This window comes from Vigna unguiculata, chromosome 5 (genome assembly GCF_004118075.2).
Source record: "Vigna unguiculata cultivar IT97K-499-35 chromosome 5, ASM411807v1, whole genome shotgun sequence".
Lineage (NCBI taxonomy): Eukaryota > Viridiplantae > Streptophyta > Magnoliopsida > Fabales > Fabaceae > Vigna > Vigna unguiculata.
The window spans coordinates 43949616-43963254 of NC_040283.1; the positions used below are offsets into that span (position 1 = coordinate 43949616).

Genomic DNA, 13639 nt, shown 5'->3' on the forward strand with positions numbered 1-13639 from the left:
ATCAAGTCATATATACATATACACTACAAGAAAAACTGATACCAATGGTCAAAATCAGTCGATAATAGTCAAAATCTGTTGTTAAATAAATATTATCGACGATAAAAAAATCTGTTAGTAAAAATTTTGTCGGTAAAATTTTATTGATGAAAATCATCTTCAGTTGATAATCACTGATGGAAAAATATGTCTATAGTTATCGATAGAAAAATCTGTCGATAATTACCGACGAAAAAATTCGTCGGTAAAATTCGTCAGTAATTACTGATAGAAAAATCCGTTGGTAAATAACATACACTGCTCATCCTCTTCCTCCTCCCTCTTTAATTTTTTTTTCGTTTTCTTCTTCTTCGTCGATGTCGCCGCTGCCACCGTCAGTGTCGTCGCCTTCTTCTTCTCCTTCTTATTTAGTATATCATATCATCCATCTTGATCACTGTCTCAACATATAGTCTCTTGATTGAATCATCATCAGACGAGAATATCTTCTTAAGTACCCATTTAACAAGAGAAGAAAAAAAGAACTAAAGATCCAAAGAAAGCAAAATCTATTTACCAAAACTTATTTTTTTTCACGACTCTCATTACAACTCGAGTTTTTAGTTGTCATTTGTTTTTGAAAATTTTCACTACAAAAAAAATTCTTAATAATAATTAATTTTAATGATAAAAGGTAGTTAGTTATTAATGTGATCAATTTAAATATCAATTTACAAATTAAAAATTATTGATAATTAAAATAATTTTAAAAAATTATAACTGATCTCTAAATTAATAAATAAATAGTTTTTATTATGAATTAACTTTAAATTATAATTAATATTAATAATAAAAATTATGACAAAAAAATTGATCTCTAACTTTTTAAGAAAAATATTAACACTTTTTACCTGCAGCAGAAAGAAATAAATTCATCTTCAACAAATTAACAAATATAAGCACTGAAAATGAAAACATGCAAGGCGCCAAAAATTTAGAAAGTTAACAGTTTTATCTGGAATCTATTCGAAGGAAAGAGAACAATTCAAACGTAATAATGTGATGAATATATGAATATATATATATATATATATATATATATATATATATATATATATATATATATATATATATATATATATATATATATAAACAGGAAAAAAAGGGATACGAACAAAAATTTAAATGTAAAACTGTCATTGAATATTTTTTGTTGATAATGATAATTGAACCCACCAAGTACGTTAGCTCAAAATAACTAATTAATACGGATGGTCGAATCCAAAGTAGTTTATGTAATAAGGTATGGGATTAATTATTTTCATACTAAACATATAATTCCTCTAATAAATCTTCATTTAATATATTTGTTTTTCGAAATAGCATGGACATTTTTTTTGTCGATATAAAATGGACAGAAACAAAAATGTCAAAAATTTTTTGTAAGCATGCCATCACATCACACAATTAAAAGTTGTTCAGAAATAGTTGAAAGTGTGTTATTGATTGATGCCATACAAAACCAAGCACTTGAAATAAAAATAGGAAAAAGGAATTGGAGGAAGCAAACAATACAAGAGTCCGTGGCATCCAAGTTCCAACAAACACACATAATATGCAAAAAAGGAGGGAGCCGAAGATGAAAGTGTAGGGGCCCCAACCACACTCCTTCAACACTGGATGAGGAAAAGTGTCACTGTTTTCCAATGCTTGCGTAGCATTATATACTATTTTTTAACCTTTTAACTGCAACTTTACGTTAATTTAAACCTCAAAGCTAAAGGGCCATGATGGTAATGATTGTGGTGGTGGCTAGGGTGGTAGTAGTGAAAGCTTCTTTCATTCTCTTCTGAATTCTAACTGGTTCCGTCTCCATCATCGCCAACTTGCCATGACACAGGTGAAAGTACCTTAACTACTTCCTTATAGTCCTTTCCTTTCTCACCCTTTCAAAACTCTCCAAACCAATAATCAACAACTACACGTTTTCTTTCTTTTCTTGACTCCTCCATTTCAAACACTAGATTTTTTTTTTCTCTGTCGTTTTCTTTCTCGCCGCTTCATGTCTCTGCGTCGTTTTCCCTACACACACAACGTAGTAGTAGTCCGTGTTTCTTACCTCCTACTTCTTGTTTCTGCATATTCAACAATAATGCTCTCAAGGTGTCTCCGCTGTGCCTCAACCAGTTTTTACCTTGCTCTGAGGATGTGTGAGGGCGCAGATCCATTTCATGGGAGCCCTACAGCTAGGGTATTCACTCGCTATTTGTGCCTGCCACTAAGAGGTGTCTAACGTTGTCGTTGTGGTTTACGTATACCTTTTAGGTTTTTTGTTTTGTTTTTGTTCTTGTAGTGCTAATTGTGTGGTTCTCGTTCCATGTTTTTGTTACCGACAGAGAGGGTTAGATATTGCGCTGTTTGGTGGGTGGAAAAGCATCATATTGGAGCTGTTTTTTGTGAGAACTATTACTTTTGGTGTCTGGTAAGGGAGGAAGAGCTACCTCTCTCGACCCTCGACCTTTTTCTTTTCTTTTTTTTTTATTTTTATGCAACGAGTTAAGTTTCAGTGAGGATTGAGAAAGGAAACTAGAACAAGAACCTTTATTCGAAACATGTACAAGGTGGGAATATTATAGAAAATTATGAAGTTAGATCGGTTTCTTCAGACTTCACTCACAGTCTTGTCTTGCCTTCTGTATTCTATTATTATTATTATTTATGGTGAAAGGTTGCTCCTGCAGTCTCTCTCTCTTATTTATCTCTTTCTTTGGGTGTCTGTAGTGCAATGTTTTTTTTTTTTATATATTAAAATAATAATTTCTGAAGTTATACTAGGGTAAGGGTGTAATAAATGTTGTCTACTTACTAATTTGTATTTTTCTTGTTCAAAATTTAACCCATAAGGTGATATGGAATTTCCGTGCAGGAGATAGCAATTACAGTGGCTGAGTTTCTGCAGTGACTGATATCTTCTGAGAGGTTTTCACTGAGAAGAGGTTTTCTCATCGGATTGTTAAACTTGGTGAGTTGGGAAATGAGCAGTTTAAGGCCTGAGTCTCATGTGGCACAGCAAATTCGGCGCGAAAAATTGAGAATCCAAAACAGTTCTCAACCTCTGCACGAATTCCCCAACAATCTTGAACCGTTATCGTTACATCCGGGGTTTAATAACTTTGATCTTCTTCATGTTAGGAATGTTAGGAACGCTAACATGCTTGACGAACAAGTTGTTTATCCACCAGAAATGCCTAACTTCTCCACTTCTTTGAACCCTTTGTCTGCTCCAAAGAACGCTTTGGAGTATCATCAAGAAATAGATGCAGCTGAAGCGAGTAACAGGCTGATGATGAATCAGTATGGTTCGTTTTCCCATTCCATGCCCGCTACTCATTCTTCCCACAAGGAACAGTGCGAACTTCGTAATTTGGGAAATTGGAGGAACAGTGCTCCCCAGCAAGGATCTGATTGGTTTGTAAATTATCCAAGTAATGCCAATTCTTTTTTGTCTTCTGAGCTCAACAATGTGTCATCTTACAACGAACTAATGGATGTACAGTGTAGCAATGCATCTGATGAAATCAGTGGTAGACAAATTCAAAAGCAATTAGGTGGACTGCATAATCCTCCTCCTCCTTCTCCACTGTATCAAAATGCTTTGCAAGATATTGTGAAGTCGGCTTCTATCGGTGCTCACACCAGGCAAGACATGACTTCCCTAATGCAACAAAATGACCACAGCATTTGGGTGGGTAATGGTTCTGAAGTTGAGCTTCAACAGCAGAGTTATGATAATCAGCCAAATCCGTTGCGTTTCGGATGGACAAATCGAGCAATAGATAATATCCCGAGTGATTCACTTCCTCAGAGCTTATCCCTGTCACTTTCATCGAACGCACAACCCAAGCCTTCTGTTTCTCAACATGAGCAAGGGTCTACATCCGATGATCCTCGTTGTTTGAAGAATATGAAGCCCTCTATTGTTTCTAGAGATTCTGCGAAATCACTCCAAGACACGGTGGGAATGCCTTCGAAGAGTACCATGAGTTACCGAAGTGTGGGTCCCCTTGGCCCTTTCACTGGGTATGCTACTATTCTTAAGAGTTCAAGGTTCTTAAAGTCTGTCCAACAGTTGTTAGATGAGATTTTCTGTGTATCTGGTGCAAAGTTTGCGAAATCATATGATGTTTCAGAACGGGTTTCTCCGGAAATTAGTGCTTCCACTTCTGCGGATACTGTTACTGTCAACGAAACCGGGGTTACTGCAAAAGGTAGTAACTCAGGTTCTTCATCAACTATGTTGTATAATGTCTCAAAGGAAAATAGTGCTGATTTGGGAGTTGGGAGTAGCTTTGGTCTTTCTTCGCGGCCAGATTATCAACAGAAGAAAGCAAAACTGCTGTACATGCAAGAGGAGGTTTGTTTTCGCTGTTTCCATAACCTGTTTTATATTTTCTTTTCCCATGTATTTGTCTTTGCACATTAATGTCTGTTTGAAACAACTTACTGTTAATATGGAAAAGGACAAATGCTTTTTCGCTGCGTGTGCTGCAACCAACAGGCCTTGATTTCTACAATGTTAAGAGAAAATCCGTTTAAACCTCGCTTTTGAGGGAGAATATAGGGAAAACAAAATGGTGAACCTGTTCACGTTTTAACTTGTCATTTGCTTTCTATGTGCCTCGACTTTTGCAGCTTCTGGTAGTCGGAACTTCTTGAGATGTTTGTTACCTATGAAGTTATCATCGTAGAGTGATTTGTTCTATAGCCCAAACATAAATGCTTAAACGGTATCCTAAGAAGGGTAACGGAGTAATGTTTGTTTCACCCCTTGTGAAAAACAAAGGCAAAGGGAAAGGAATATATAAAGGTCCCATCACATAATGACATTATATAAATATAATATCTCCTTGATTGTTGGTAATGATAAGAAATTATTTACTGCTTTTAGATTAACCTCCTCATGGTCAAATCAAATGTTTTCAGTTACTTTCTTGTTCATTGTGTGGTCTCTTTTATCTTGTTCCTTTGTTTTGTCGGCATTGCTTGATCTCCCTTTTACATTTAAGTTGCAGGTTTCTCCATACACAGAAAATTCGAAAAAGATGAATAATGGAATTGATAATAAGGTCCAATACTCGTGTATATATAAATAGATTTCAAAAATCGTCATGCCAGTGCCAATATTTTTTGTCCTGGAACGATGGATAAGAAACAAATTCTGTATTGAACTTAATTTAGAATAATAAAATTATAGTTCTTGCCTTTGGTTGTAGACCTTAGGATGTCTGCTAATTTCTTTCATCCATAATTTATTTATGCTTATCACGGATTGGTGCTCAATGTTTATTACACTTTTCTTTCTCATGCTTCGTTTCTTTGGTAAAATGTTACAGAAGTGAAGTCTCTTGTGTCTACCAAGGACGACATGACAGCAGATTTAGACATATTTGTCATATGCGAAACTATGAAATAAGAATTTTTGTTAGAATATTTTCAGCTTGCAAATGAAAAAAATCTCCAAGTCGTTCAATAAAAATGATTGATTGTTGGTTCAAAAGAAAAGTGTATATCAAATGTTTTTCTTGTTTATTTAATTATCCCAAGTATCAACATAATTAGTTTCTTAATTGGCATCACCATGAATCTCGCTATGTATGTTAATTTTAAAGATATGTTAATGTTGGCAACATCATGATTGTAGCTAGTGATCATAGATTAATTATATTGACATCTTCGGTACTTATTATCTACAAAAAAAATGCATAATCTTTAAACATGACTTTGTGAATTCAGTTTCATACTTGTTACCCTAAAAAACCCTCTTGAGCAACCACTTTTAAGTACTGAATCAAAGATTCTGAACTGTAAGTTTTGTAGGATGACTGTTCTTTACCAATGGTTGAGTTATTTACTGTAGTTTCAGGCCTAGGCAGAGCAAAAGTTGGAAATGCACCAATCACTCTTCTTCATTTTGCACATACTAACTCACCAGTGTTACTAATTCTGTCATGCATTTGCTTCCAGTACACGGTAATTTTTAAAATCTATATAGGATGCACATGTGTGCAAGAATAGTGTTAGTCAACCGGTCAACCATGTAAACTACACCTTACAAAGTCTAGTACTATATTCCAAACATCATCAGAAAATATTTAGTACATGGAAAGCTATGCCCTACCTTGTTACTGTCAACTTGGTCAAACTGACGTGCTTATTTTCAGTAATGTACTTCAACATGCTGGTAATATTTTTTGAAAAGAACTGTTTATTGTTTTATAAAGTCGTAAATGTTAAAAAAATCATGTTATTTTGGTTCATCGTAACTTTTCTCGGCATGCAACAGTAATACAGTTCCTTGCTAGTGTCAGAATAATTTGATTATCTCAATGATGGTAATGCAAGTTATAATTTTGAAAAGTGTTGCCTTTTGACACTGTTGCGTTGGGCCACTGTTATAGGTTACGAGGCAATGCAAGCAGTACCATCTACAAATGCAAATGGTTATTTCTTCGTTCGAGTCAGTGGCGGGTCTTGGTTCTGCAACTCCTTACATCTCCATGGCTCTGAAGTCAGTATCAAAACACTTCAGATGTTTAAAGAATTCTATCTCAGATCAGCTAAAGCTTATGAGCGAAGCCTTGGGAGAGGATGTGTCAAAACCCTCTTGCAGTAGTGGCAGTAAAGCTGACACTACTATGGCAAGGATAAGATGCAGCATGGACCAAAGTTTTCTAAAGAACAAATCTGGCAGAGGTGGTACTACGGATCTTCTTGATCCCCAACAGCATGTGTGGAGGCCCCAGAGAGGGTTGCCAGAGCGTGCAGTGGCAATTCTTAAAGCCTGGTTATTTGAGCATTTTCTTCATCCGTATGTTTGTCTCTATGTCTCTATTTCTTGCTCCGTGACTCCTTTTCTCTATTCCACACAGACATTTGGATTCAACATTGTGGCTTTTTTGCTGTTTAATTTCTTTTCAGTTACCCTACAGACACCGATAAACACATGCTGGCTAGTCAAACGGGTCTATCACGGAATCAGGTGGGGGCCTTTTCCTTCAAATTCATTATTATGTCTCTACCCTTTTTATTCTGTTGATTCAATTCTTATAATAATTGACATATGTTCACGTTCGCAGTTTAATGTGCTCTTTATTTGATGGAAATTAAACTGTTAATATTTTACTACTGAAACAATGGTATGTAACTGATTGATGTAGGTATCAAATTGGTTCATAAATGCTCGAGTACGAGTATGGAAGCCAATGGTTGAGGAAATACACATGCTTGAAACAAAAGCAACAGGCACCAGAGAGAAGAGTGGTAAACACGATCAGGGAACATCTTCTGGCCCTGAAGGCGGTGATACCAGCCAAACTAGAGTGGATAAGCCTTTGAGCAATATTGGTATGAATTCAATACCTGAAAACCGATTTGAGGGCATGGAAATGGAATCAAGCAATGCTGAGGAAAGAGGGTTGAATGAAGAACAATGGAGTCAAGAGAAAAGATCTAAATTGGAATGCCAAATGACTTCAAACAATATGGATGGTACATTGATGGGTTTTGTGCCATATCGACGTGGTGGCCTTGAGGTTGGTGGGCTTGGTTCTGTGTCACTAACATTAGGTCTTAGACATGGCGTTGAAGGAGTACAACACCAACAACAATTGCAAGAGGAACAGCTTCGACATCATCACCTTGGAGGCCACATGATCCGTGACTATGTCGGCTGATTGTAGTAACTTCGTGATGGGATAATGAAAATCTCACGCCAACTTTGCTTCGGACTGCGAAATTCTGAACTGAAACTGGGTGGCAAACGTTCAAACTTTTGAAGACACGCTGTTTGTTCAAGAAGGGCATTACAACCAAATGAAAGAAGATAGGGTTTAAGGTGGAGTTATGTTTTGGTTTTTGCGTCCCTTTATCTATAGTTAGTTCTTAATTAACCTTGATGTGGGTAACGAGCGTGGTGAAAGAAGGCTGAGGTGTAATATTTATCAAAATGTATTAATATATGATGGAAAAATTTCCTCCTCCCTTGAAGAAGAGTGGTGAATAAAGATGTAATGGTTGCATTAATGTTTTAATTATTACACACATTAGGATAAATCTATAGCAAACTTTTTATTATATCTTGTGTTTTTTTATTAGTTTGAGTAACTCATTTTCAGCTCAGCGATTCTAAAACTTGAGTAAACCTTAGACCATCTGTTTTGGTAGAGCTGAACAAGTATATATATCTGTGAATTGGTTAAAATAGTTATATAGACATCTATCTTTGTAACACACTATTTATCATTAGATGAACTTTTTCAATCATATAATTATGAATGAGATTTTCTTAAAATTTGGGTCCAGTTCTCCCAACTCTTTCTTGACATATTTGACTGTATTTTTCTGATATATAAACCTTTTATATTCAATATCATTGTGATTGATCTGGAAAATATGACAATAAACCAGTTAGTGGATATAGAAACAGGCGTTGGTGTAATCTTAAAAATTTGATTCGAGTTTTACCTATAATGTCACAAAAATAAAAACTGTTTCCAATTTCTACACCTTGTTTAGGAGAGTTGGATTTTCTTCTGCTAACTATAAATTGATATATAAATAATTTAAATTGTAGAATCTTAGTTATTAGAAGCACAGTCCCGATGAAAAGACATGCATTTATTTTGTAAGAAATGGTAGGAGCACTGGGAAGCAAACAAAGCGTGTAATATCTTTATTTATGAACAGAAAACGATGATCATAATTACTACTGCACTCCTTTATAGGTACACACTGATCGAAGGGGACACAACACACAGGTACTGAGATACACACTCAGTTCTACGAGTACTCAGAAATTCTTGTATCTGTGAAAGGAACAGCCAGGAATTTCTCGTAATCTACTTTCACACACAGACATGTCTAGCAGTAACTGATTTATTTATCAAACATTACTCACAAACACAAAGTTACACATATATATGATCTTCATCTATGTCTAGCAGCAGCCATATATATATATATATGAATTCCTCTCCACAAAGTTGCATGTGTGATGGTTGTTGTGAGGGAAGAAGAAGCATGCCATTAACCATGCGTTTTAATTAGTCCCCCAGGTTTGCCATAATTATCCATATTAGAAGTGTAGTGATTATCACTATCGTCATTGACATGATATTGGACAGACGCAGGTTTAACAAAATCTTTGGGAGGGATGTAATGATGATCATTACCATGAGTGACGTGAGAGTAGGCTCTGGCAGAGGTTTTGCCATGGTGATTATTGTGGTAACTAAGTTGGTTGGTTTTTCCATGCATTTGGGCCTCTATGTTCCAACTATTCCCAGCCATAAAACAGCAGCATGCCACCATCAACATTAATGCAATTGCCAGAACCCTCATTCTGACGCTAGTGATGTCACCTTCACCTTCTGGACTCTTCTTTATATACAACTGGAAAAAAGCAAGGATATTATTATCATGTAAACTTATCAATATATTTTTTTCTGAAAATATTATCAATCTGATCTCAGTGATAATATATGGATATAATAAGTTGAGGATCCATTTAGGATGGAGAATAAGGAAGCAGAGGGCGTGCAATGTATAAACTCACCAGGTAAAACTTGGATGCAATAGATGAAGTTGCGATCTAGCATGGAGAATAAAAAAAGTGTTGAAGCTGGTTTTATAGGGAGCAAATGAAATGGAGGTTTAAGTCAACTTGAAATAATAAAATGGTGGGGTTGTGCATGTGTTGTCACCAAATAAGGCAAGTTTAAGTGCGATTCCCATTAAAAATGTTATTCAATCTTATTAATTGCTGAAGCGTTTTGTCCCGATTTATATGTGGACAAAATAGGATAATTCCACCTCATTCAAGGGTACTGCTTGTGTTGATTGGTATAAAAAAAAATTTGGCATCGTTAATTCCTTCTTCTTTTAAAATTAATATCAGCGGTTGCAACTTGCTTTGTGTTGGGAAAAGACTATACCAAAATACCATTTTGAGTTATTGCCTGTTTGAAAAGATGGAATTGAATTCAACCCAAATCATTTAGCCTACACTATATTCATCATACATATCCGTGTTTGCCGGTTCTTGTATATCTATTGCTAGTGTTTTTAGTATTTTGGAATATGCTAATTACTAAGAAAAGTTAATGTTTTCATCCTTGAATCAATTCATAGAAATGGTAGTGCATAAAAGCTATTTCCGAAATGGAAATACGAGAAGATCAATGGATAATGTGGAATTTTAGAATGAAAATTCATTACGATAATAATGAAAAATTCAATCTTAGTTATATTTTAACTAAATCAAATTGAAATGTTTTTTAAGAAACTTTAATTATTCTAAATTTAGTTTATACAATTTTCAAAATTAGATTTAGATTAAAATTTAAATTGTTGGACTTAAACTCGATTTAGTTAAATCCAACTTAACATAGACTCAAAATTATAAAACCTAACCTGAAGTGAACTCAGCCTAATCTAATTGGTTTGAGTCCAACACATCTCAACCAAGTCTATCTTACGCTAAACTCAACTTGACCTAATCTAACTTGTGTTGGGACCAATCAATCTAACATGAACTTGTTTCGACTCAATCGAAGTTGACATAGGCTTTATCTTACTCTTTTTTAGCTTGAACTATAGAAAAAAAAATCTCAATTCAACATGGTTTGCGTCCGACCCAATCTCACTTGCTTAAGCCCAACTTGATCTAGCTCAAGTTGACTAAACTGACTCCATCGGATTGGGGTCACTTTCAACTTAACTTTTCTTAGGATTTAACTTAGGTCCTACCTAACATGGAATTGACCCAACTACTTGATGATGACCAACTTTGATAAAGCTTTGAACGAGCTTGAATTGATTAGGATTTGGTTGACTTAAGTCGATTTAAGCTTATGCTAATGTGGCTAGACGTTGGTTTAAACCATCTCAACTTGACCTAAGTTGCTAACTTGATGTGGGATTGTCTGACTTGACTTAATTTGGATTAGGCATTAAACCTAATTTGTGTCTTAACCATCTCAACCTATCTTGGACTTGTACGATTCAACCCGAGTTGAGATAAGTTAAATTTAGTTCGACCAAGACTAGACTTGTCATAGTTTTATTGAGGTTCCACTTAACTTAGTTTGACTTGGGCTTGGCCTAACTAGCTTGACATGGGTCTATTCGGTTGATTATTTATGTATACAATTTAGTAAAAAGTAGTTAATTTAATTTGATAATTAATTTAAATTAGGGAAAATAAAACAAGTTGATTGTGATAAATTTATTTAGTTTTCATTTAAAGATGGAATAAGTGGTCGAATTTGGCAAGGTAGCAAACGAGCTTTCCTTTACAAATAATGTTATCTTTTGAAGAAGGAGATGATAGAAGGTGGTGTCATAAAAGTTTGATAATTATTTATACGTTTTAAATATTTCCCATATCCATTTTCGAAGAAAAAGTCAACAAATGTTCCATTACTAAGAAAGAAAGGCACTTCTTGAGTGTGGTGATACTGCTTTGAACGTTTTGGGTATATTTTTATTAACAAAAGAAGTTATAGCCTTTTAAAGTTTGTTTGGTCAGTGGGGGTGATAAAAGAAATTCCAATAGGTTTTGTAAATTTCGGACGATAATTTTGTAATACAGTGAATAAATGGATTTGAAGAGATATAAAGAGATTGTAACATTATTAGTTTTAAGGGATTAAGATGTTTAAAGTAAAATTATATAAAGAAAAAATTTATGAAAGTTTGTAAATAATTTTATAGATATAATAAATAAAAATATATTTTACTAAATTAAAATATAATATTTCAATTTATGTCTTTTGGTGTATCGATCTGACTTACCTACTTTTTGACAGATTAAAAATGGATTGGACCATGACGGAGTAAAGATCCGTTTGTCAACCCAAATTAATACGATGTCGTATGTGTAACTCTAACTTAAAAAGCTTCCTGATGCAACAGTGAAACACCGATGAACTGCATATTGACATAATCTATATTATTTCATACATGCGTTTAAGATAGTTAAATATGAACATAAAATAATCTGTTATTTTGTTCATTTGAGTATAAGAGTATTCTAAATATTTTGTACATAATTTATTCTTCTATTAAAGAATAAAACTATATATATTTCTTTCATCACTTTTTTAATTTAGTTTCATAATACCTTAAGAAGACAATGGTTTAACCTAAAAAAAATTAGTCTACGAAATAAGAAGAAAAGAATTATACTTAATATTATATTAAGTAAATTATCTTAATGAACGTGTGACTCTTAACTTTATTATTCCTTTAAGTTTTTCTTTTCAATTTTTTTTTTTTACAAATTCGCTCATTTTATTCTTGCAGTTTAATTTAATCTACAGGTATTTCTCTCAACAGTTTAACTCCCAATTAGGGATGGCAACGGGGCGGGGCGGGGACGGGTTTCGCTATCCCATATCCATCCCCGCATAAAAATTTCATCCCCATTCCATACCCAAACCCAACGGGTATCAAACTTTTTTCCCATCCCCATCCCCACCGGGTAACGGGTATAATCTCGTACCCATACCCGTACCCGTGTTCTAACTACTTCAATATTAATTTTTATAAAAGAAAAAAAATTACGGTAAAGAAAACATAATATTATGAAATATTCAATATTAGGAGGATTTTCTTTGATGCCAAATACCTTAAAATAAATTATAATTGTTTACATTTTATATTAGAATACCAAATAAAATTTCATGTGAACCAAAACATTTATTAAATTTGCAAACTACAACATTGATGAACTTAGTTGATAAAATTAAAAAATATTTCAAAAAAATATAAAAGGAAAACAAATATTCAAATTAAAATATATTTTAAATGTTTGTTTACTTCAATTTTTTAAATTCTAATGAATCTTTTTTTTATACACTAATAAAAGTTATAATATATCACTTGATCAAAATGACACAAAGAACAAATAATAAAAGGAAAACAAATATTCAAATTAAAATATATTTTAAATGTTTGTTTACTTCAATTTTTTAAATTATAATGAATCTCTTTTTTATACACTAATAAAAGTTATAGTACATCACTTGATCAAAATGACACATAGAACAAATAATAAACATAATAATAAAATTTTGACATAAATTTTGTATCTTTTGAACTTCAATATATGTAGGATAGTGACAAAAAAATATTCATAGAAATTACATTAAATTTGTATATTGTAGTAAATAAAAGTTATTTATACAATTAAAGTGAAAAAAATTACAGTATGATTAATAGTGAGTTATAAAATAACAAATAATTAGATAGAATATATTGAAATATTATTCTACATGATGAAAATAAACAATAAATAAAAATATTAAAAAACTAACAAATGTGTGTTTTAGAAATAATTTGAGAGACTATCGAAAGAAATCGCACAAAGGAAATCAAATGTATAATTAAGGTATGATAAAATGAAAAAAACCTTAGAGAACTGATTATTAAATTATGTTTGAAGTGGTTAAAAATAAATAGAAATATCATTAGTGACCAAAAAATTTGTCATTAAATTACAAATAAATCAGTAATTAAATTGGTCACTAAATCAAGTGTCGATTCGATCATTGAATCGGTCACTAATTTAGTCATTGATTCAGACAATAAATCAACTACT

At 33.2% G+C, this 13639-nt stretch overlaps 1 protein-coding gene and 1 long non-coding RNA gene across 4 annotated transcripts; one reads left to right on the forward strand and one right to left on the reverse strand.

Moving 5' to 3' along the window:
• The first annotated feature begins 1631 nt into the window (after positions 1–1631).
• On the forward strand, positions 1632–7856 carry LOC114183895 (BEL1-like homeodomain protein 9). 3 transcript variants are annotated; one of them, XM_028071069.1, is made up of 7 exons: positions 1632–1879; positions 2143–2264; positions 2376–2461; positions 2906–4393; positions 6438–6847; positions 6958–7018; positions 7197–7856. In XM_028071069.1, the coding sequence occupies exons 4-7, from the start codon at positions 3014–3016 to the stop codon at positions 7710–7712; spliced, it is 2367 nt and encodes a 788-aa protein (XP_027926870.1). In that variant the 5' UTR covers positions 1632–1879; positions 2143–2264; positions 2376–2461; positions 2906–3013; the 3' UTR covers positions 7713–7856. The 3 variants fall into 3 exon arrangements, with proteins under 3 accessions (XP_027926870.1, XP_027926869.1, XP_027926871.1); XM_028071068.1 differs by having other exon boundaries at positions 1632–2264; XM_028071070.1 differs by lacking the exons at positions 2143–2264; positions 2376–2461.
• An 831-nt stretch (positions 7857–8687) lies between these two features.
• On the reverse strand, positions 8688–9673 carry LOC114184837. Its single transcript, XR_003604650.1, has 2 exons — positions 9593–9673; positions 8688–9429 (listed from the first exon to the last, which is right to left on the reverse strand). It is a non-coding gene; the product is annotated as an uncharacterized LOC114184837 (long non-coding RNA).
• Positions 9674–13639: the final 3966 nt, after the last annotated feature.